The 24,724-nt window shown below is 47.5% G+C and overlaps 1 protein-coding gene across 1 annotated transcript in view; it reads right to left on the bottom strand.

Annotated features, from left to right (window-relative positions):
• ptprua (protein tyrosine phosphatase receptor type Ua) overlaps positions 1-24,724 on the bottom strand; it is a 96,747-nt gene that overhangs the window by 15,616 nt on the left and 56,407 nt on the right. The window contains exons 4-13 of the mRNA XM_062446058.1: positions 21,160-21,241; positions 18,058-18,173; positions 15,839-16,010; positions 14,364-14,657; positions 11,782-12,102; positions 9,438-9,547; positions 7,641-7,842; positions 4,648-4,750; positions 4,281-4,560; positions 1,931-1,967 (exon numbers count right to left, since the gene is read on the bottom strand). Coding sequence (XP_062302042.1) covers positions 1,931-1,967; positions 4,281-4,560; positions 4,648-4,750; positions 7,641-7,842; positions 9,438-9,547; positions 11,782-12,102; positions 14,364-14,657; positions 15,839-16,010; positions 18,058-18,173; positions 21,160-21,241 — 1,717 coding nt within the window. The remainder of the gene's footprint in view (positions 1-1,930; positions 1,968-4,280; positions 4,561-4,647; positions 4,751-7,640; positions 7,843-9,437; positions 9,548-11,781; positions 12,103-14,363; positions 14,658-15,838; positions 16,011-18,057; positions 18,174-21,159; positions 21,242-24,724) is intronic.

Consider the following 24,724-nt stretch of genomic DNA (forward strand, 5'->3'; position numbering starts at 1 on the left):
ACTTGCACTTCACGTCTCTTAATATAGTGAAAAGCTAGCATAAACCTCCTTCATACTCGACAGGATTGGAAGGGAAGGTGGACATTTTGGCTTTCAAATATTTTTCGGCTAAGCTGGTGTGTCCAGACACCAGCTGGGCTACCTTGGCCTGGGTTTGGAGAGACTCGGGTTCCCTTTGTAAACGCATGGGCTCTCAGTCAGACGCACTGTTTACTGCGCTAGGCGCTATGGCACCCTCTCCTTTCTGCATCTCTACATTTCCATCCTTGCCAGCCAACAGCATGAAATCATCCCGCAGATGAAGTTGGTCTCCAGTGTTGTTTTTGCAGAGGTGAAAATTGCCATTAAGTGAGACTGAATTGGCGGAGTACTGTTAGCATGTGCACCTGCGAGCAAAATGTTAATTAAAAAAGCAGTCTCTCGCAGATTAGCGAGCAAATAAGAACAGCGTGAAAATCAGCTGCGGTTTCTCTTGCCATCGCTCATGACGGATGCAGCGCTTTCTGAACCGGATATCTGGCAGAAATGAATTTGGACAACATCCTTGTTTTTCAACAAAAGGCCAGCCATTTTGTGGGGGGAAGGTTCATTTATTTTATAAAAGCATGAAATCCATGTGGTTCTTAAAAAAATACATGTGAAAGTGTTTGGCTGGAAGGTGATCACAGCAGTTAGACTGTGGCTGGAATTGCTGAAAACATTGTGTACTTTTCTCGCACACCAGCAACTTAGCTCTTCGCTGAGCCCTCTGTTCAGACTAACAAAGTCACGCTGGCTGTCAGGCTGCCAAAGAGGGATGGAGACAGGGAGTAGGGGGGGTTATGCAAAATAGGACACCTATTTCATCTTCATCCCCCCTCGCTGGTCTGTAATTAATCAGTATCCTTGTGTCAGCTAAGATCACCTGCAGTGTTGACTAGCTAACGTAAGCCAGGATGCCTGCACTGTCTGTCTGCATCTCTGCCATGACATGAAACCTGGCCTGTCATTACACAATCAGACAAGAGGGAGGTAGAAAGAAGGAGGGATGAATACACAAGAAGAGAGAAAGAGAGAGAGAGAGAGAGAGAGAGAGAGAGAGAGAGAGAGAGAGAGAGAGAGAGGAACAGAAACAATAGCCGAGCCATACTGAAACCTCTGTGCCACGGCAACCTCTTTGCCCACTCTGAAGGAAATGGAGCAAGCGCAGTATATCCTGAGGGGGTCTGCCTTCACTATGTTTCTTCAGAATAAGGATACTATAAATATGGCGGGAAAACAACCCACTCTGCCCAGCTCTGCCTGTGTGACACGCAATGGCGAGGTGCAACCCTTATATGTTATCATACTTTAGAAGGGAGAGGAGGAAAAAAACAGGGGGGGGGGGTGTTGAAAGAGAGAGAGAGAGAGCTATGGAGTAAAACAGCAGGGAAAGGAATGCAATTTTTCCAGACACTCGTCTCAAGTGCTCTCCCAACTTCTGACACAAACCATTCGGGAGAGGGGAAAAAAGCCCATCATTTCCTTCTTCTCACACGGCGATGAGATGAGATCTCGACTGCTCTCCCACACATAACTACTCGGGATCAGGTTCTCTCTCCGGACAAGGTGCAGTAGTATTTCAAACCCATCACTCCGCCAGAGTGGAAGCCATAATGTCAATGTTGTTGGTGCAAAAGAGAATGTGACTTTCACATTTTCCCTGTGCAGCTCTTGTTTTGGAAGCTTGATGGAGGTGTGAGTGACAGATTGCTTTTACATTCAAAGTACACCCTGCAGCATGCTAAACCACACTTACCCCGCTGCACAACCTCTGTAAAACAGCCTGCAGCACAATCACTGCTGTCAGAAGTCCTATTTTTTTTTAAGAAACTGCTTCAGCAAAAAAATATTACCCAAAATGGAACACTACAACACTACCTGCTGAGTTAGTAAAAGTAGTGCAAATTACCTTTTCTGGCAACCCGGATACAGTTGATCCTAGTTTCCTGAAATAAAAGAAAGGGATATTATCACAACACAATTACGGAACAACAGGATACATGGTGAGGTTAATGACACGCTAAACAGTCAGGAAAGGAAGATGTAGCACAGTCAAAGGACACCTAGGCCTGATACTGTGTTCTTTCTTTTACGTAGATAAAGAACATTGAAATCTCGAAGCAGATGACATTCCATTGTGATGTGGGAGGCCTCTGTTCCTTCGTCAACATATAAGGTCCCCCTGACCAATCCCTTTCCTGGCCAAAGGCCCATCAGAGAGATAGAGACACACTATCAAATTAAGATTTAAAGATGCTAAATCGAGCTTTATGGGCAATTATGCTAATCTCTGGTCCCCAATTGGAGTCAGAACACTTCACCCAAACTGCTGCCAAATTGCCTATTTTTAATCGAAAATCTCTTTCAAGTGGATTTCCTCTTCCCCTGTCATGTTTACTGTCATTTACATCTCATTGAAGCACCTGCAAGTGGTGTGTTAGGTGTCTGCTCGTCCTCGGTCAAGGTTGATACACACCCTCTTGGCTCTGAACCCAGACTCTGGTACAGCATGTGTTGCTAATGACAGCTTAGAATGTCACACAACCTCATAAATAGATGGATCCACATATATGTGCCAATATTCCCAGCCAATAACAGCCCTTTGGTGAGTGACAGGTAGCTGCAGGTGACATGTTTAGATACCGAAAAGCTCCATATGGTGTGGAGATCAGCCTTTCATAGCCATGGCATGTTGATGAAAAACACCTTTCATACCATGCAGTCTAGAATACTGAATATAAATATATTAAATCTGCCAGTATGATAATGGGTTTGGTTCAGAAAGTTTAAGGAGAAAATCGAACCCTTGAAGAAACAGGCATTTCTTCTGTGTTGACTTGGTACAGTCCACAAACACATTGCTGTACTAGTCAGGCATAGGGAGAGATGGGGATACAAAGTGTGCACTGTGTGTGCGAGTGTGTGTGTGTGTGTGTGTGTGTGTGTGTGTGTGTGAGAGAGTGTGTGAGGCAGATTGTAAAAAGCATACGTCTTTCAAGCTCTAATAATTGTTCTATCCGTCTGTTCAGTTTGCAATGCATGCAATCTACATCAAATTATCAAGAATCATTTTCAAAATAATACGCTTCCCCCCCATTTCATCATCATTCACATCATGCCTGTTCCGGGCTGACTTAAATTGCCAGCTTTTATTAACAGATTGAGAATTTTCACAGGGAAACAACAGCAACACATTCTCAGAGGTTGTTTTCAGTTCTCGAGTCCTCAAAGAGCTTGAAGAGATGCCTACTTCTGACACCACCCTAATTACACAAATTACCTTTTGAAACATACTCCAGTAAATGTATCTTAATGGCGTCGTAAAGAATGTCATTTCAAATGGAAGGCCTCGAAGTGAAAAGTTACTGTGGGCTTTTAAAATCAACAAAGAAGCGACAAAAAGACATTGCATGCAGTGGATAAGTTGTTGACCTTGGCTAAGAGATGCAACATTAGAGATTCAACATTTGAGCCCTCAAAAAAAAAGAGCAGCAAGTTTAGTTTCGAAAGAGACAAGCAAGCCAGCTCTTTGAAAGACTCCAGGATGACTCGACTCAATGGCCTTCAGTGTATTAGGTCTAATATTTTCAACAGTTTTGAAATGTAAAAAGTAAAAAGCTTGTACTTTCATTCTCTCTGTCACCATACCTGCTTTCATTCTTCACGGCTTCATGATTCTCATGGCATCCTTTAGACACAACTGCCTTTCAGCAGACATCAACACCCAGGAAGATAGTCTGAGTTTAAACATCTTACATCTTCAGACTTATGTCTACGAGGTGAAAGATAACATTCATGATCAATGTTCCACAGAGAAACCGACACGTAAATATTTCACAGCGCTGCTTTATTAGACTATTTCTATGCTATTCCTGAGAGATGTCTGGTTCACTGCAGAGAAGGATAGAAGTAACTTGGGGGTTGGAGGGAGATGAAAGGAAGCTGCCTCTGTCTGGCATCCTGTCTTTCAGAGAGGTTATAATACTGATACGCTCCAGACAGTCTACACCAGTGGGAAGTCAGCGTTTGAATAGAAAGAGGAACATCAACATCAAGTTTGTTTGCCGCGTTTGTGAACAATTATATCCTTTTGAACTCTTTCATTGAGCTGTTTCTCTGCTGATGCCATGTCATCCAACGACCCCTCAAGTCCTCCAGAGACCCTGAGGTTCCGGTCCATAACTACAGACCCTACACTTATCGGCCATGTTACATGAACCTGGACCTCGATCATAAGGTCCAGCATCGGGTGTACATACCCCTCGGAAGTTGCTGGCCGCCTGGAAATAGATGAGATAGTTCTTGGTGGGGTCCAGAGGCGTGTTCCAGTAGCCGTTGTAGGTGTGGTTGTCTCCCACGGTGAAGGGCGTGGCCTCAGGGAGGCTGCTGGGAGGTAGCTCGGCTGTGTAGTAGTGGGGGGCTCCCTTCGCCTGCGCCTCGTTGTGGGAGGCGGCGGCGGGGAAACAGTCGACGCCGCCCGCCTCCCTCCTCCTCACCCGCCGCGAGCCGTCCTCCTCCACCACCACCACCTGGTAGGTGCTGGACACAGGGGCACGGTCAGCGCGGGATACGACAGCGTGTTTGAGTGCTGTTTGAGGGGGGCTGGGTGGGGGGGGGGTGTCCTACCTGACGGGCGCCCCTCTACCCAACGCAGGCCGCAGCAGCACAGTGATGGTGCTCTCTGATTCGCTGAGAGGCGACGGGACGTCCTCGTAGTCGAACACCGGGGCTGCGGAAGAGAGCGTGCGTGAGTGGATGCGTGTGTGTGTGCGTGAGTGGATGTATGTGTGTGTGTGCGTGAGTGGATGTATGTGTGTGTGTGCGTGTGGGTGCGTGGCAGAACATGTGAGGGTAGGAGAGGCAAGGGAGGAACACAGGAGAGTCAACGACTCACTCATCCCAACAGGGTGCGATAACACACACTACTTCTCCTCCTAAAGCATATCAATATTCATAATTACGAATCAACCCAGAACAGTCACTCAAGAATAGCACACAGATTTATTCAGGACCCGGAGTCGAAGAGCATCATTACAGAGACAATAGGATTCATTAGTAATTATGGCACAAGTAAGAGCCTCTCTCCCCAGGGAACCATGATGCAGCGTTCTTAACTCTGTTTACAGCCGGGACAGACTTCAGCTGGAGTACAGCCAGGATACGCAGGTGAAAGCCTCTTTAGCAAAACGAAGAATTAATAGCAATTAATTCTTTACATTCTTTACAATTACAGTTAGGTCCATAAATATTTGGACATTGACACCATTTTCATCATTTTGGCTCTGTATACCACCACAATGGATTTGAAATGAAACAATCAAGATGTGCTTTAAGTGCAGACTTTCAGCTTTAATTTCAGGGTATTTACATCCAAATCAGGTGAACGGTGTAGGAATTACAACACATTTTATATGTGCCCCCCCCCCCTTTTTAAGGGACCAAAAATAATTGGACAAACTAACATAATCATAAATCTAATTGTCACTTTTAATACTTTGTTGCAAATCCTTTGCAGTCAATGACAGCCTGAAGTCTGGAACCCATAGACATCACCAGACGCTGGGTTTCGTCCCTGGTGATGCTCTGCCAGGCCTCTACTGCAACTGTCTTCAGTTCCTGCTTGTTCTTGGGGCATTTTCCCTTCAGTTTTGTCTTTAGCAAGTGAAATGCATGCTCAATTGGATTTAGGTCAGGTGATTGACTTGGCCATTGCAGAACATTCCACTTCTTTGCCTTAAAAAACTCTTTGGTCGCTTTCGCAGTATGCTTCGGGTCATTGTCCATCTGCACTGTGAAGCGCCGTCCTATGAGTTCTGAAGCATTTGGCTGAATCTGAGCAGATAATATTGCCAGAAACACTTCAGAATTCATCCTACTGCTTTTGTCAGCAGTCACATCATCGATAAATACAAGGGAACCAGTTCCATTGGCAGCCATACATGCCCACGCCATAACACTACCTCCACCATGCTTCACTGATGAGGTGGTATGCTTTGGATCATGAGCAGTTCCTTCCCTTCTCCATACTCTTCTCTTCCCATCATTCTGGTACAAGTTGATCTTGGTCTCATCTGTCCATAGGATGTTGTTCCAGAACTGTACAGGGTCTTTTAGATGTTTTTTGGCAAACTCTAATCTGGTCTTCCTGTTTTTGAGACTCACCAATGGTTCACATCTTGTGGTGAACCCTCTGTATTTACTCTGGTGAAGTCTTCTCTTAATTTTTGACTTTGACACAGATACGCCTACCTCCTGGAGAGTGTTCTTGATATGGCCAACTGTTGTGAAGGGGTTTTTCTTCACCAGGGAAAGAATTCTTCTGTCATCCACCACAGTTGTTTTCCGTGGTCTTCCGGGTCTTTTGGTGTTGCTGAGCTCACCAGTGCGTTCTTTCTTTTTAAGAATGTACCAAACAGTTGATTTGGCCACACCTAATGTTTTTGCTATCTCTCTGATAGGTTTGTTTTTATTTTTCAGCCTAACGATGGCTTGCTTCACTGATGGTGACAGCTCTTTGGACTTCATATTGAGAGTTGACAGCAACAGATTCCAAACACAAATACCATACTTGAAATGAACTCTAGACCTTTTATCTGCTCCTTGTCAATGAAATAATGAACTCCCATGAGGGAATAACATACACCTGGCCACGGAACAGCTGAGCAGCCAATTGTCCAATTACTTTTGGTCCCTTAAAAAGGGGGGGGCCACATATAAAATGTATTGTAATTCCTACACCGTTCACCTGATTTGGATGTAAATACCCTGAAATTAAAGCTGAAAGTCTGCACTTAAAGCACATCTTGATTGTTTCATTTCAAATCCATTGTGGTGGTATACAGAGCCAAAATGATGAAAATTGTGTCAATGTCCAAATATTTATGGACCTAACTGTAATTAATAACAATCAGCTCAACCGACAGTCTCTCGAATGGAGCTGTCTGAGTGGACACTGAGTGGATAGCATACCATGTGGTGTTCTCAGGCACGAGCGTGCACACGTGCGTGCGCACAGCATATTCTATATAGGTACATTTCCCATGATACATAGAGGCACACGGTCATGTACAGTTTGAGGGGAAGGTGGTAGGTAACTAAGTAGTAGTCGGTAGCTGACCCTGAGTAGGTAGTTAAAACCAGTGTGAATCATAGAGGAGCCTAACATTACACAACCACACTTCCCGCTGGTGTGCTTCCAATGAGTGCCTTTGAACGAAGGAACAGTCTTTATTCAGTAAGCTACAGGATACAGGTTACAACAGGATAATCAACCTGATGAAACCCACCATTTGCTGGAGGGAGCTGGAGGGGTGAATGTTTGCTTATTATTCTGCTCCAGGTTGCAATTGAAGTCATTTGAGTCAGAGAGGTCACATGCAATTATATTTTTTATAGCTCCATGTGAAATTGCTCACATATTGTTGAAAGAACAGTAAGAGCCACCATTTATAAAAAATCCCCATAAAGGCTTTAATACAGCCAGGTGAACACCTGGACATGGAAAACAACTTGAAGTGGCCCAAAATGATTCAGAGCAAACAATAAACTAAGTGCTAAACAAGTTGGCTGTAGCTTAACTGCTACCTGTGGGGTGAGAGTCCTCACAGTGGCCATTTTACCTGAGATGTTGGTGGTGATCTCGGTGAGGGCGGTCTGGCCGAAGCCCTTGGCGGTGCGGGCGCGCACGGACACCAGGTAGGTGGTGCCTGGGTGCAGGCCTGAGAACATGTGGTAGGTCTCGTTCCTCAGCTTGGACACGGTGCGCCGAGGCCCTGGCACGTTGATGCCGGGGTCGGACGACTCGATGCTCTGGTAGCTGATCTAGAAACAGGGGACGAGGAGAAGCCACCTCTCAATACCAGTCTGATCACTGCCGACCCAACCTGTTTCTGTATTTGTTCTTGTCTTCGATGGGATTGGATATTGCCTTGTCAGAACACGGGGGAATGATGCTACCGTTGCTAAATTCTTTAAGCTGGCATCAGGCGTGACAACAGAGAAACGCTGGGATCAGAACGAGGTGTTGTTATTGTTTCTGGTGCATGTGTTTTCCTGACATGGGGCTGTTTGAATGCCGGGAGTCAGAGTTTTGACAAACGAGCAGCTTCTAGAAGGTGTTTCTGTGTCTCAGACAGGGCCTGCCAGCCCACCCACTGGCTGCCACCGCATGCTACCCGGAATGAGATCTGTCCGGTTGTCATCTGTTGCAGAGGCTCATGGTTTCTCTCTCTCTTCAATTCTCTCTCTTTCACCGTCCCTCGCTTTCTCTCTCTCTCTCTCTCTCTCTCTCTCTCTCTCTCTCTCTCTCTCTCTCTCTCTCTCTCTCTCTCTCTCTCTCTCTCTGTCTCTCTCTCCCTCTCTTTCCAATTCTCTCTTTCACATTCTACATTTTTCCCTTTTTCTCTCTCTCATATATTTCCCTCTCATCTGTCTCTTTGCCTCTCTCTGTCTCCCAATTATTTCTGCTCCAATCTTTTTTCTGCTTGACTCTCCCCGTCCATTCACCGCGCCTCCCAGCTCGGGGTGCTCCTCTCCTCTCTTCCCTCGCTCCCCTTCCTCTTCCTGACCACATCCTCTCCGCCTTTACGCCTCTCTCCTGTCATTTTCTCCGCAATTTCAAAAGCATCACCCCTTTACTCTGCGCTCTCCTGTCTGACTGCCTGCCATTTTGTTATTATCAGCAGGACTGCGCTTCTCCCCCTTATTCTCTCCTCCTTCTCTCCTCTCACCATCCACAGGCTCAGGCTCGCCTCTGCGAACCTTTCATTCTCCTCTTCAGCTTCAGACAGGCTTCTCTTCACGCACTGAGACCCCCCCCCTCCCAGCCCCCCCCCCCTCCCAGCCCCCCCCCCCCTCCCAGCCCCCCCAAGTTAATACAGCCTCACACTCAATATCATTTCGGCTGCCCATCTGCCTCCCTGTCTCCCATTACTAAACAGACAGCTATTCAATGCAAGTCATCCTATAATGTGCCTGACTTTCCCTGCACAAATATAATAATAGGCTATTGGATGTTAGTTTTCTGTGTTGTGTGTGGGTGTGGAATGCCTGTGTGTGCTTGTGTGTGTTCATCCACATGTTGTGTGTGGCGAGATACCAAAGTCTTTTTTTCATGTCATGTAAAGTGTAAAAACAAGTTGTAACCATAAGGGTGTCAATAAGTAATTAGAAACATTTAAAGTTGCCCCCACGTGAAGGAACCTCTCCGGAAAATACAGCATGCAATTAGAATGATCCTCCCGCATGTAATTACAGCCGCAGTCACATTAGCATAGGAACATTTAAATCCCATGAAGGATGAGGCTCCCCTCCCCTCTAATGACTGTGCTCCTGCAGGCTGCGGGTGAGCACAGCAAACACGTCACCCTCCAACAAGCACGGGTCGGGAGGGATCGTAATAAGGCCTTTATTCCTACCTCATACTGTGTGATGAGGCCATTGGGCTCCACAGGCTCCTCCCACTTGAGGAAAATCATATCATCCAACGGGGTGAAGGTCAGGGACTCGGGTGCAATACCGCCAGGTACTAAACGACAGCGAGAGAGAGAGAGAGAGAGAGAGAGAGAGAGAGAGAGAGAGAGAGAGAGAGAGAGAGAGAGAGACATGCTTTATTGAAAAACTCAGACCATTCACCAGCACCCATGGGCCAAAATGCCTTGTTTGGATGGACGGAAAAAGAAAGACAGTGACAGAAAGAGGAAGAGAGAAAAAAGGGACAGGGTGGTGGTGGGGGGGGGTGGGGGTGGTGGTGATGGGGGGGGGGGGGGGGGGGTCATACAGTAGAAGGAAAGTGATGAAAGAGTAGTTGAAGGACAGGCCAGTTTCCAGTCCAGAGGATACTGGCGTTGGACACAGCGGGCCTCCTCTATCTGATAACAGGGCCAAGGCTGAGAGGATGACAGTCCATTCTTCTTCTTTAGCACCACACTGACTGAAGAAAAACAGGGAAGAGAGCCAAAGAGCTACAGACAGAACATCCGTCTTTCATGGTGTGAAAGCTGCCCTGCCATTTTGTCGTCTGGGTGCCGCGTACAGCATTTTTTAGTACAGTGAAATGCCTGTTCTCATATCCCTCCCCTGGCTAGGGAGGAGCCAGACTCAGGGTGGGGGGGTTAGGGATAAGACAGTAATAGAGCCCAAGAATGTGTGTGTGAATGACACTACGTACGAACGAACATACATACTGTACATGAATTCACAGTGTCTGTGCCTATGTGTGAGAGAAGGACACACAGGAAAAGAGTATGTCAGTGTGTGTGTGTGTGTGTGTGTGCATCAGGGTTAGGGTGTGTGTCCACACCAAGTTCTATCTGGTATGGTGTACTGGTTGCATGCGCTAGCTAACAAGCCTCCACACCCGAACACTCAGGTGGAGTGGAGCCCGTTCCTGCTCTCTCCAGAGCCCAGCTAACAGGATGTGTGTACCTCGCCAACCGGCCAAAGCACGCGTTAACAGGAAGCGGACGCCACCAGCCCAATTACAGCGGCTCTGTCCATGACAGGAGCTCTTACATTGACAGTCGGATTGGGGAACTGTCAAGACTGGCACTCAACGGATCAAGGGAGAGCGTAATGTATCCGCGCGACGTACGGCACCTTGAAAAACACATCTTGGGTACCTCTGTGATGGAGCCCTGTGTCAGTAATAGAGCCCGGGGGGGAAACATTGTGATTTGTTTATTTGTGTGACACTCCAATTCCCACTTGAAATCGTCGCCTCCTCAACCCGAAAAAAGGCCAAATGAAGACTGTGAGAGAGGCGGCATCTTCAGAGAGCGGAATGAGGCCAAATAAAATGAAGTAAATATAATTTGGCCTCCCTGGGTTACTGTTTCCCCATTTGTCTTTGCTGGCCTACAGACGGCGCCGTGCAGGTACCGATAATTAGGAGTCCTCTCTCAGTCTCTTTTTATCTGTCCTCTTTCTTCCGAAATTCAAGTGGTGCGGTTCAATTGGCTACAAAATGCACATTACATTCACAGCCACATTTGTATTCCCCAAATGCATTGGAAGACTTTCGCCATTTAGAGAAGCAATCAATTTGGCGCCGCACAGTGTTGCGCGTCCTCCCTATCTTTCTATCTCTCTCTTGTTCCCTTTCCCTCTCTCCTGGGTTAAGAATGGCTGTCAGCAACACTCTATTGTCAAATAAACAAATGCTGATTGTACAAGAGCATGCCCTTTCGACCCCCCTGCCCATTCAGTCTCCAGCAATTTGTATTAAAATGCTTAATCTGTTCCTGTACACACACACAAAAAAAAAAAAAACATGAATACCAAGATAAGCGAAATCATTTAAACTTTTTTGCCCGGTGGCTATGACCACACTGATTAATTCTCCATTTGACTCTATTTAAATGGATGTATTCCGTTTAGTTATGCTGAGCCAGCTTATTTTGCGATTCAATATTTGTGTTTCAGTGTAATATGTGTAACTAGCGCGCAGTAATTAATTTCCTGTGTGACGAAACATGCTTCGCTTCCTATAGATAACCGTAGCAGAAAGTTATTTTCCTTCTGTTGACCCACTGCATCGTACGCAACGTGGAAGATACACGCGATTCGCACAACCCATTTACAACCATTAGACATTCCATGCTGCCTACTGCCTAGGACCACATGCTGCCGTATGGTATTCAAAAGCACACAGATGAAATGCCGGCCAATGAGCAGGGTTGACGTAGAACATCGAGAAAACAGCGCGACGTCGGCTTGACGTTCACGGTGCATTGTGGGCGATGCGCGTGTTTGTCTACTCACTGTCCTCCTCAGTCTGGAAGGTGACCTCCCGACTCTCCTTCTTGCCCTCGGGGTTGGCCAGCGCCAGGCGCACGTGCACCGCCCGGAAGGGCGGCAGGTCTCGCAGGGTGAAGTGGGAGGTGTTGCGCTCCACGGACAGGCACTCGCGCACCGTGGCGTTGTTCCCGCCGCCGCCCCCTGCTGGCGTGGAGTAGCGGTAGCACAGGGACACCGAGTAGGTGTGGCAGCGCGTCAGGTTGTAGCCCAGGGGCTCCCACTGCAGGGCCAGCTGGCGGGGCTGGATCTCGGTGGACGTCAGGCCCCGCAGCGCACGCATGGGCTCTGGGGGGGGAGGGAGGAGAGAGAGAGAGGAGAGGGAGAGAGAGGGAGCGGGGGAGAGAGAGAGAGAACAGAAAACAGCAGCGTTGATGTGAAGCAACCCTTTCTCGAACGGGGACTACAGCTTGTTACAGACGAAGGGGACCGAGCAGCCCTGGGAGAACGCGTCGGCGTCATTGCTTCCCTCGTCGCTTACTGTAAGTCCCCGCCGAGCCAACGGTGCTGGGCCGACCCTTCTGACGTGAGCTGGAATCGGCTAATTACTCCTGTCATGTGTGAAGCGCAACCCCACCTCCCTGCCATGCACATGTCCAGCCTCCAGAGCGCAGGGTTATTTCTGTCGACCCCTGGTGGGAAACCGGCTGGCGAGACACAAGAGGAGCAGAGGAACCCCTCGGCCAGGCACGCCAGCCAGTGGCACGGAGAGGATAGACTGGAGACGATGGGACGCGTAATTGTATGCTTGTGTGTATCGTATGCTTGTGTGTATCATATGCTTGTGTGTGTGTGTCTCGCGTTCTCCCCTCAGGCAGGGTGTGAGCAAGTCTGCTACTGCAGCTACGAAGGCTGCCCGAGATCCCGTTGCTCATCCTCATCAGAAGACCACAGCAGACATGTGCAACACACACACACGAGAGCCACCCTGCAGCTTGCCCAGAGAGGCGCAGTCATCCTGATTTGACTAAAGGGACAGGCCACAAGAAGGGGAGGGATGGATGAGGGCAGAGTGTAAGTGTGTGTGTGTGTGTGCATGTGTGACTACAATTAGTTTTGATCCCTGCTGGCTCCTACTCCTTTCCTCCCAGCGTGCCACAGTAAACCTGCGTGTCAGAGAGCAGATCAAGCATCCAGCCTCGCTGCCCCGTGACCAGGCTAGATCTCACTCACCAGCCCAATCAGAGCTCTGCAGCCCCTGGCTCCAGGGTCACCTCTGGTGGACACACAATCTCAGCCTGGAGGGAGGGAGGGAGGGAATGAGGGAGGAAGGGAGGGAATGAGGGAGGAAGGGAGGGAATGAGGGAGGAAGGGAGGGAATGAGGGAGGAAGGGAGGGAATGAGGGAGGAAGGGAGGGAATGAGGGAGGGAGTCATCCCTGAGTCAGGGTGGTGGGTTAAGAGGGATCACGCAAGCAGACGGATTGCAGCTCATGCACGGCCGTCAGTCCTGCCCACAGAGCGCCCGGCGATCGTCACGCGGCCAACCAGGCGACCGCTAATCCCCGCGGCGCTGCTCCCGGCGTGATCGGCCCCGCGTCTCATTCGCACCCCAACCCCTTCGCTTTCCTCTCCTTCCCGGAGATCATTGAGGACTTGACGGGCAGGCGACGTTACTCTTCCCGGCTGCTTCATGGGGAGAAGGTGGTAGAACATCTCTCCCTGCCAGAGCACACCTACTCTTTACATCAAAGGAAGGAGATGAATCACAGCCCCTCGCTGTGCGCCAGTCATGCACAGCACACAGAACCCCGGGAAACAGACGGCGTCTGACGAGCATGTCTCTGTGCCGCGACGGGGGGAAAAAGGAATCAAGTTTGCACACCAGACCCAGAGGGGACCCGCACTCTTGCATCTGGGCGTGGGGAGCGGCCAGAGTGTGTGTGTGTGTGTGTGTGGAGGGGGGTGGGCTTGGTGACAGAGGGGGGTTCAAATATTGTGACAGCTGACAGGGCTTCGTGTGGTCGTACCTGACAGTCATAGGCGGAAATCCCGGGGGGGACAGGGGGGGACACGACCCCCCCATCCTGGGGAAAATATGATTTGTCCGCCCCAATAAATCACTGTAAACATAACTATGTAATTTCAATAATATTAATAATACGCAATGAAAGCGCTTTGCTGATTATGAACACAGTGGCGCTTTTTTAATGTGCTATGTGTTACAGCAGTAATTTTGGTGTCCCCCTCAGGAATTGCTCTTGAGGAAATATAATATAATTGTCCCCCCCAAAGTTGATAGCAGATTTTTGCCACTGCTGACAGTGTCAGGCAGTTTGTTCCATACACAAACATGGACGGGAGATGGGTGTGTGGCGAGAGGGGTGTGGGTTTGTGTGTGTGTGTGTGTGTGTGTGTGTGTGTGAGGAGGAGAGGGTAAGGGAAGCTGCTAGACACGGACATCTGCGCTGCAGATTCCTCTTGAAAGGTAGGTACTTACATGTCAGTATCAACAGGCTTTCAAGGTATGGAGGAGCTGAAGAGTAGCTTTCAAACTGACACAGCAAGTTGATGACCCCTCTCCCTTCCCGCCCCTCCCCGCCCTCTCACCTGCACACTTTGTCCTGCTGATCAGGGGGGGTCCGGGCGCCCCCGTGCCCCCCTCCCCCGGCCTGGTGAGAAGCACGCTGATGCGGTACTCCGTGTCCGGCTCCAGGTGCCACACCTTATAGGTCAGCGATCCCACGCCATGGGTCTCGGTCCAAGGCGATTGGCTGGCGCGGTACTCGATCTCTCGGCGGATCACGGGCCCGTCCCCGACGATGGAGTTGGTGTTGAGCTGGATGATTAGGTAGGTGGGGCCCGCACGGAGCAGCTGGGGGGGGGCGATGGGCGTCGGGGGCACTGACACGGGGCACACAAAGGCCACAGGGTTAAACCAGGGCTAACAGGAAGTCTCTCTAAAAGGCTGAACTCATTTGCTTCTTTTTCCTTCAGTGATTGGCTGTTTTGTTTGTCGATTGGTTTACCTGAGAGATAAGAGTAAGAGCTCATCACGAGGACATTATCAGCTGAGGACTAAAGACGTAAATGAGTTCTCACAGCCTTTTGTTATGGACTTGTTTACCTGCGCGACTAATTAAAACATGTTGCTCGGTGAGTCTGCATTTGGATGAGCTGAGTCGAACACTTCTGTCTGCCCACAGAGTGCTCTGAGACACAAGGCTTCACAACAAAAGCCCAGTCAAGGACTGCATGTCGCACTTTGGTTTGAAATGTTGAACGAGCCCTTTAAATAAGCTCCAAGCATTGACAAAAAAAAATTAAGAGAAATCTTTTAATCACGTCAGACTCTGCACAGAGAGAGGCACTTGAATGGAACAGAGACTTAATTCTGACCATAACGAAGCAGAATAAGGGCTTATTTGCATGAATGATTGCATGAGTAATTCCGCCCTTTCAGCAGAGAATAGACCTATGATTGAGTAATATGACCCTAATCAACTAAGCAAAATGTTGTTTGTGAAACACGTGTGGAGGAAGAAAAATAACACTTATTTAACTGGATAGGTTTACAGAACAGAAACACATACATGCAATCTGACTACCACATACCTAATAGAGAAAACACTCATTGCATATTGCATATCTGTTTCTGCGGAGTTTGTGTCAGTAAGACTGAATTTAAATAAATTAGCACATATGTATATTGTATGCAGGTGTGTGTATGTTTGTGGGTGATTGCACATAAACAAAATTAATTATTGAGATTTAAAGAGATTAAAGAGAACATATGGATGAAGTCTCCCAGTTGCAAACCCTGTACATGTCTGTGTGTGTGTGTATATGTGTGTGTGTGTGTGTGCGTTTGTGTGGGAAGCGGTGTAGTACAAGAAGTTGTACAGTAGTCAGGTGGGGGCTGGACTGCTGGTTTCTATAGTGTAACGGGAGGGTAATATGTGTGAGTGCTACCAGTTCACTATGGTGAACATATGGACTGGTTGTTTGGGGTGTGTTTGTTGGGGTGAGGAGTGTTCCCCTGTAGGAGCAAGCGCGGCGCGCTGTGGCGAGGGGCCCTCCCCTACCTCGTACGATCAGCTCGCCAAAGTTGGAGACGGCGGCGCCGCGAGTGGACTGGGTGACGCAGCGGTACAAGTCCTGCTCGCCGCGCTCCGCCTCCACCTGGAAGGTCGCCATCAGCCGCTTGTGGCTCAGCCGCACCACCGAGGACGCCGTCACCACAGCTCCGTTGCGGCGCTGGCACACACCACACACACATACGAACACACATGCACACACAAAGAGAGACAATAGAACAGTGGTCAAGCGAACTGACCTGCGGTCAGGTAAACACGTTGAAATCGGAATATCTGCCAGGCATAAGTAGTGCGATTGTACTTGTGTACCGATGTGTGAGAGAGAAAGAGACACAAAGACAAAGATGGGAGCAATGAGGCGTGTAGGTGTAGAGGAAGGGAAAGATAATGAATACATTATAAATGTCACCCCAAAAAAACAGTTGGCGTTGTGTCACCGGTGACAGAGGCCACCCAGCAGGTGATCCCACTGACAGAAAGTGCTGGATGTCAACTACTCATTGCTATCTGCGCTAATGTGCCACGGCTGACAACCGCCACAAGGTGTACAAGAGGAAATGGGAAATTGGACAGCTAGCCGAGTTCAGATGTTCCTTGTGCGAGCTACATGCTGCTAGCTCTTGGAAAAGCAAGGTATCGTGTAGCTGTTTCTGTTTCACTCTCTTTCTAGTCATACATAAGCGGATTTGACATCCGGATGTTCATGTTGTTTTAGCACGATTTAACGAAGAGAGCAGATTTCAGAGATGCTCTGTAAGGATAATGTATCATAAAGCCAGAGATTATTGCCTCCAAAAGCATTTGTATTTTATTTCCACAACTTAATGAATCGACTTCAGTTTCAATGTGATTGTGCATCGGCCGTAAATAATGTTTGACTAGATTTCCTTTCCTCTCTTTTTTGGCTCTTTGAATCCACTAACACATATATGATGTGTGTGTGCTTACTGTTATGCCACAGACCATCATATTACAATTCTGCTCACCTCCCTCTAGTTTAAGCAAACAGACAAGCCCAACTGACAGGTAAAGTAAATAAATCCCTAAATTGGCCTCACTGCCAATAAGACCCATATTATGGAATAATTATGCATTTCTGTGATAATGAATTCCACTCCCAATTGAAAACAAACATGTTGACGTTGTCTGAGATCTAAACAGTATCCGGAATAGAACCCTGTGATGGAGGACAAAAGACACCAAGGAAATAACACTAATTGAATGAGAAACCTTATGCAAACAATTTGTTTGGACTATCTAAACAGGGGAGCGCGAGGAGAAATAAATCACATGAATCCAGGGAGATCTCTGCCAAGGAGATCAAAGAGAATCCAGCAATTAGCAGGCTCACAGAACACAAAATAGCTACGATCAAACACACCCCTGCACAACAAATGGAGAAACAGAAGGCAATAATGGCTAAGAAATCTTAATTTCTGCTGCTCCAAATGCTCAATATCAATCAGCAAATAAGGTTATGAGTAAACACAAATACAAGTAGGAGGTAGGTGGACATGGTCCCTTGGCCCTGATAATGTGAATGGTCTGAATGCCAGCATTATCTGAATGCTGGCAGACCATTCAGATAATCACCCAGACCAGCATTATGTGCACTAGACTAATGTCTGAGAAGTGCTCACTTCTGAAAACACAGTTTTCACACAAAGGTATTTGACACCTCTCGCTCGCTCATGTGTGTAAAAGAGAGTAGATCAAATGTCATGGTTTTGAACGCTTCTAGATGCGGGGGCTGCACAAGGCTTCAATAAAGAGGAAGATAAGTGCAAACTGAGAAAAACACAGGGGACAGAGCAGCCAGCCATACCACCATCTCATTTGCACAGAACCTTCTCTCGGCTTCTAACATCTCGAAAGCACTTAGATGTGGTAGCTTCAAGGACAAGGAAAACGTAGAGGCACACACAGTTGGATTTCTGAGGGATAATATTAGTTTTAAATTCACCACAGAGAAGATGGAACTGTTTATGTGTGTATGAAAGGCTTTTATACAGATGACAAGGCAAGAGTATCAGCATGCAAATCAAAACAAAGGAAATTCATTCATTCATTTTGTAAGAGCTAAACCTTCCAATAAAAGGCCCTTCCATGTCAAGGCTCAGGAATAGAAGTTCATTATGATATGCCCTAAGGCAATCCTACATTCATATATCATCCTCATAATCCTTTCCTCTTCGGATCTCGCTCACCTCTAGCAGGAAGGGCTCCTCCTCGCCAGTCTTGCCCGTCGCGACACACTGGAAAGTGGCATTCTGCCCGGCGTTCACCTCCACATCACCCAGCCGAGAAAAGTGGGGCACCTTGTCTGTGGACAGGACGGACAAGCACACACGCACTGTGACTACAGCATGTCTGCATCAGCTTATCATCATCATCATCGATACAGCGCTGCACATATATACAGGGAACACACACACACGTACATGTACACACACCCGTGTACGCATGCACACGCACGCACACAAAGATGCGTGTCTTCAACCTCAACAACAGCACAAACAGAAGGCAAAGACTTTCATTTGCCCAAATACAGTACGGTGTGATTCAACCTATGCTCTCAAGAACTCAAGCACAACATAACTGGATCCGTACTGCGCTCTACCCCTGCCTAATCACAGCATTTACCTCAGGATTAACCACAGGAATGGAATTTCAGAGCAGAATAAAATGCTGTGCAAGAGGAAGAGGGCTTAGCAAAAGGAACATCTGGAGTATTTGTAATTACGGTACCTCAAGAAAATGGGGGAAAGCGACTACTGTAGAGAGGGTGAGAGGATCCCCCAGTTATCACAACAGCACAGTATGACTGAACCAAAGTATTACCATCCAATAATCTGCTCTGAGTGACAATATCACAGTATTTGCATTGTACAGAGGGTTGGAGTTTAGTCATGTAAAAGTGTAAATATATACTGTAAAAAAAAGATTCCCTGAAATTATCCTTGAAATGTGTCAATCCCCATCTTAACTTCTGCTTCAACATGTTGGTATTTGAGAAGTAAACTTAGTCACAATGCTTTTTTTTGCACCTAGCTGTCCAGTTGTGAGTCATGTAATGGCATATTTCCAAGGCTGCGTCTCAGGAGAGTGGTTCTGTATGAACAACAGTACACTACAGGACATGCCACTCTGGAACGGTTGCATTTGATACAACAAGGAATTCACACAACGATTAAGGCAGTCAACTGAAACGTTAGGGATTTGAAAGGCAGCTTCGTAACATCTGCCGACTGTGACTGAACACTAGTGGCATGTGACTGATGTCATGTGACCGAGGGCCTTCCACCTGTGTTTGAGGGAGACACAGACACATCTGTCCTCCCTCCCTCCGCACACCTGACACCCCAATAATGAGTCTCCATGGAAACGGACATCTGGCAGCGAGCGGGATGATAGAGATGGCCTCTCTGTCTCTCCCCCCCCACCCCACCCCCTTGTTCATCTCCTTCTTTCTCTGCCTTCTCTTCTGTTCCTCCCTCCAGTGAGCATGGACAGGGAGCAGCCTGTCTTCTAATTGATTTCTGCAGGTGGCTGTCAAGCCCCAGACTTGTCTTTTGTGTTTCATGCAGAATCCATATTGTTTTATAGGTCCCCATTACCCATTAACATGAAACACACACAGAACTGTGATCAGTTAGTTTCCTGCATAATTGTGGCCCATCTGTTAACTTAGTTGTCATTCGGGTGCTTAACACTACTTATGCTAAAGGAACTTTTAAATGGGCAGAGAATTCGCTTGATTCTGAAACGTGTTTGGAATAAAGATTGTGACTGGAGGAAGTGTGAGATATGTGCTGCACATGAGACAGGCAGCACTTGATCTCTGAATGTGTGTGTGTGTGTTTGAGAAAGAAAGTGTGCGTGTGTGAGTGTATATGTGTGTGTGTGAAAGAGACAGACAATATACATTATACACATTTGAGTGTGTGTTTGAGGTCAAAGAATTGTGTGTGTGAAAGAAACGAGACCGATAGATATCCTGCATATTTGAGTGTGTGGTGTTTGAGAGTGTCTATGTGTGTAGTGTGGTAGTGTGTGTGTGTGTGTGTGGGCGCGCGTATGCGCATCAGAGAAAAGTAGCACGGAAGCCCCTGGCAGGCACTGCCGCTCCTAATGAGAGTGCTGATTATTTAATGGGGACGGCAGGGGCCCAAGTGCTGCCATCTGCACCAGGGCCAAGAGGAGCCCCAGTCCCATGCAGGGGGCTCCCAACTACCACAGCACCCAGCAACCCATCCCTAGTCACCATGGAAACCATACGGCCACTCCTCCATTTGTGGTTACACAGTCTAAATGCTAAAAGTTGGAAATTAGCTTAACTGAGAGAAAAAAAATTCGAATTGAAAAGTGAGGGGAAAAAAGAAAGCCGGCTTGTTTTAGAGAGGTTTACGAGGGTTTCAATGTGAGTTTTCCTTCGAGGACTCTGGCTTCTGAATGATTTATTAGGGTCTGGCTATTTTTAAGAGGCTGTAAAAGCTCTCCCAGTTTCATGAGCTCATAAACGCCCTCCATTACCATTCATTAACATTTTCCCGCAGTTCCGATCCTCAAACAGGGTTATAATCTCACTGAGAGCCAGCATGGGGGCTCAAGACCGCGCGCCGAAATCCGTTTGTCTACAGGCGTCACTGATGTCCACCACCGGCCAATGTCAGCAAAGTCGACAAAAAATCCGGGGTCGTCCTGTCTGTCACAGTTCCCAAACTGAGCTAATAGGCTTGCGGACTGCAGCTGAGACTTGGAGGTTGAGAGTGAGGTAGAGACAGGGAGAGAGGCAGGTCACAGACGGACGGAGGGAGGGAGGGAGGGGGGATACGGATATAATAGGAAATTCCACCCCCCAAAAAAATCTTGATATGATGTGGCATTAAAGTGTGGCTCCTCTTATTCGTGGATGGAGTGAAATCAAGAGGAAAAAAAAAATCGCTTGGTCGCCCGTAACTGCACATTAGCTTTGAGAGAGCGGCACAGGGAATCCGTGAGTGCAGCCATCAAGAGGAAAGGTCAGAGCGCCAAAAGGACTCCACCGCTGTGCCGACGCACCTCCTGGAGATGCCAGGCTCCACGCTGACGCCCGCCCGCCTGCCTCACAGTGTGCTCTTCCTCAGCAGCTTCAGGGAACAGATGGGCCTCCCCCCCTCTCCGACCAGCCCGCTGAGACCGGGCTCTGTCCGGGGGTCCCCTCCGCCCCCTCGACCCTGGAGGATGGTGAGACTCCCCGCTCCCCGTAAAGGTCAGTGGTGAAGTGGTGGAGGAGTAGGATGTGGAGGAGGAGGAGGAGGGCTACTTACAGCAGGGGTAGTTCAGCAGCAGGATGTCGTCCAGAGCGATGTAGCCCCGCCGCTCGGCCGAGACGGTTGCCTCAAAGACGATCTGTGGGGAGACAATGGAGAGGTGACTCGGACAGGCAGGGTTTGGACAGAGGCTGCATGACAAAGGCAGACAGACAGGCGGGTAGGCAGCCAGACAGACTAGGCTACAAATAGACAGGCTGGCAGACAGGCGACATACACAGATATACAGAAAGGCAGACAGACAGACAGACAGACAGAATTAATCTGTTAACTCGATCAAAGCTCTTTCTTCTTTGAATACCCCAGGTCTCCACCACAGTAGTGGAAGCCTGTTTGAAGCGCATCAGTAAGGTCGGATCGCGTCTCATCTCATACGTTGCTTCATCTCTGTCCTCCTCTGCATCCCTGCTCTCTAGAACACTCACGGCTCTGTATGAAGAGAACCCACAGGAGTCCTTGAACACAGCCCAAATCTCTGCTCACTCATCCAAATGAGTCTGCCTCATGCAGAGCACCAAAGTGAATCAGCATCCCTCCCACAGAGCACCCTAATACATCTGGATCTCACTACTCTCATTACATGAAAACTGACCCATATCGTCAACACTTTTCGGCCTTCAACTTAACAAATGGAGGATTTACAGTTAGGTCCATAAATATCTGGACATTGACACAATTTTCATCATTTTGGCTCTGTATACCACCACAATGGATTTGAAATGAAACAATCAAGATGTTCTTTAAGTGCTGACTTTCAGCTTTAATTTCAGGGTATTTACATCCAAATCAGGTGAACGGTGTAGGAATTACAACACATTTTATATGTGGCCCCCCCCTTTTTAAGGGACCAAAAATAATTGGACAAACTAACATAATCATAAATCTAATTGTCACTTTTAATACTTGGTTGCAAATCCTTTGCAGTCAATGACAGCCTGAAGTCTGTAACCCATAGACATCACCAGACGCTGGGTTTCGTCCCTGGTGATGCTCTGCCAGGCCTCTACTGCAACTGTCTTCAGTTCCTGCTTGTTCTTGGGGCATTTTCCCTTCAGTTTTGTCTTTAGCAAGTGAAATGCATGCTCAATTGGATTTAGGTCAGGTGATTGACTTGGCCATTGCAGAACATTCCACTTCTTTGCCTTAAAAAACTCTTTGGTTGCTTTCGCAGTATGCTTCGGGTCATTGTCCATCTGCACTGCGCCGTCCTATGAGTTCTGAAGCATTTGGCTGAATCTGAGCAAATAATATTGCCAGAAACACTTCAGAATTCATCCTACTGCTTTTGTCAGCAGTCACATCATCGATAAATACAAGGGAACCAGTTCCATTGGCAGCCATACATGCCCACGCCATAACACTACCTCCACCATGCTTCACTGATGAGGTGGTATGCTTTGGATCATGAGCAGTTCCTTCCCTTCTCCATACTCTTCTCTTCCCATCATTCTGGTACAAGTTGATCTTGGTCTCATCTGTCCATAGGATGTTGTTCCAGAACTGTACAGGGTCTTTTAGATGTTTTTTGGCAAACTCTAATCTGGTCTTCCTGTTTTTGAGACTCACCAATGGTTTACATCTTGTGGTGAACCCTCTGTATTTACTCTGGTGAAGTCTTCTCTTAATTTTTGACTTTGACACAGATACGCCTACCTCCTGGAGAGTGTTCTTGATCTGGCCAACTGTTGTGAAGGGGTTTTTCTTCACCAGGGAAAGAATTCTTCTGTCATCCACCACAGTTGTTTTCCGTGGTCTTCCGGGTCTTTTGGTGTTGCTGAGCTCACCAGTGCGTTCTTTCTTTTTAAGAATGTACCAAACAGTTGATTGAGCCACACCTAATGTTTTTGCTATCTCTCTGATAGGTTTGTTTTGATTTTTCAGCCTAACGATGGCTTGCTTCACTGATGGTGACAGCTCTTTGGACTTCATATTGAGAGTTGACAGCAACAGATTCCAAACACAAATACCATACTTGAAATGAACTCTAGACCTTTTATCTGCTCCTTGTCAATGAAATAACGAACTCCCATGAGGGAATAACATACACCTGGCCATGGAACAGCTGAGCAGCCAATTGTCCAATTACTTTTGGTCCCTTAAAAAGGGGGGGGCCACATATAAAATGTATTGCAATTGCTACACCGTTCACCTGATTTAGATGTAAATACCCTGAAATTATAGCTGAAAGTCTGCACTTAAAGCACATCTTGATTGTTTCATTTCAAATCCATTGTGGTGGTATACAGAGCCAGAATGATGAAAATGGTGTCAATGTCCAAATATTTATGGACCTAACTAGTTCCACTGTGTTCACAGCGAGGAACCAAAGTTTGGACCTACAGTAAGATTACTGGTGTATGTGTGCAGCGTGTACGTGTGAGTGTGTGTGTGTGTGAGTGTGTGTGAGTGTGTGTGAGTGTGTGTGTGTGCTAGCTCTACTTCGCCCACCCACCCTGTGAGATATCTGTGAGTGACCACTGGACAGTCAGAATCCACTATCATGTGCTCAGGCAAGCGTTGCATCTCGGTGTTGACAATACATCAGGCTGTAAGTGCTCAGGGCAAGATCGATAGCTCACAAGGTCTCCACAGATGGATACAGGCCCAGGCTTTCTATCTTGTAATTTATTTTTATTTTTAATTCTTATGTGAGGCCATTAGAGGCATCCAGACGATTAACTTCTCAATTCATCACACGCCGACATGCTGACCAGAATTGATTCACTCAGTTTCGCATCTTGACCCTCTCCTCATTAGAGCCCCGTGCATCTTCCCTCACTCAGATAAACTGTGTGTGTGTGTGTGTGTGTGTGTGTGTGTGTGTGTGTGTGTGTGTGTGTGTGTGTGTGTGTGTGTGTGTGTGTGTGTGTGTGTGTGTGTGTGTGTGTGGGTGTGTGTGTGTGTGTGTGTGTGTGTGTGTGTGTGTGTGTGTGTGTGGGTGTGTGTGTGTGTGTGTGTGTGTGTGTGTGTGTGTGTGTGTGTGTGTGTGTGTGTGTGGGTGTGTGTGTGTGTGTGTGTGTGGGTGTGTGTGTGGGTGTGTGTGTGTGTGTGTGTGTGTGTGTGTGTGTGTGTGTGTGTGGGTGTGTGTGTGGGTGGGAAGTCTTGTTTATGTATTTGTAGAGACAGAAACAAAGCGAAACAAAGTATAAAGTCTAGCCTTCCGTGTTCAGACATTGAGGCATCTAATCTAAAACGTCTTTCATAGTACAATGAACCAGAACATGATCTGCATGTTCTACATGTCAGAAACATTCATATTAAACCTCTTACACAGGTTATTTGTTGTTACGCTCCATGCAAGACCGTTTTTGCAAACAATGGATTGTTGCATTTAGGTACAATGGGAATTCAATGGCGCGAAATTTCACTCGCTTTTTGTGTAGGGACTCCAAGAAAATATATCTGGAAAAATAAGTTCCTTAAGTCGCATTCACTAGTGCACCATAAACAAAACCTGATCGGAATTCTTTACGAGGTGTCTGTTTCTGGTGTTCGGTTCAATTCACCCCTTGACCCACATGGCCTACAGTGATCCGTAAGCACGTGTGAGCCCCTTCAAACC

This window comes from Osmerus eperlanus, chromosome 20, assembly GCF_963692335.1.
Source record: "Osmerus eperlanus chromosome 20, fOsmEpe2.1, whole genome shotgun sequence".
In the NCBI taxonomy this organism is placed as follows: Eukaryota; Metazoa; Chordata; class Actinopteri; order Osmeriformes; family Osmeridae; genus Osmerus; species Osmerus eperlanus.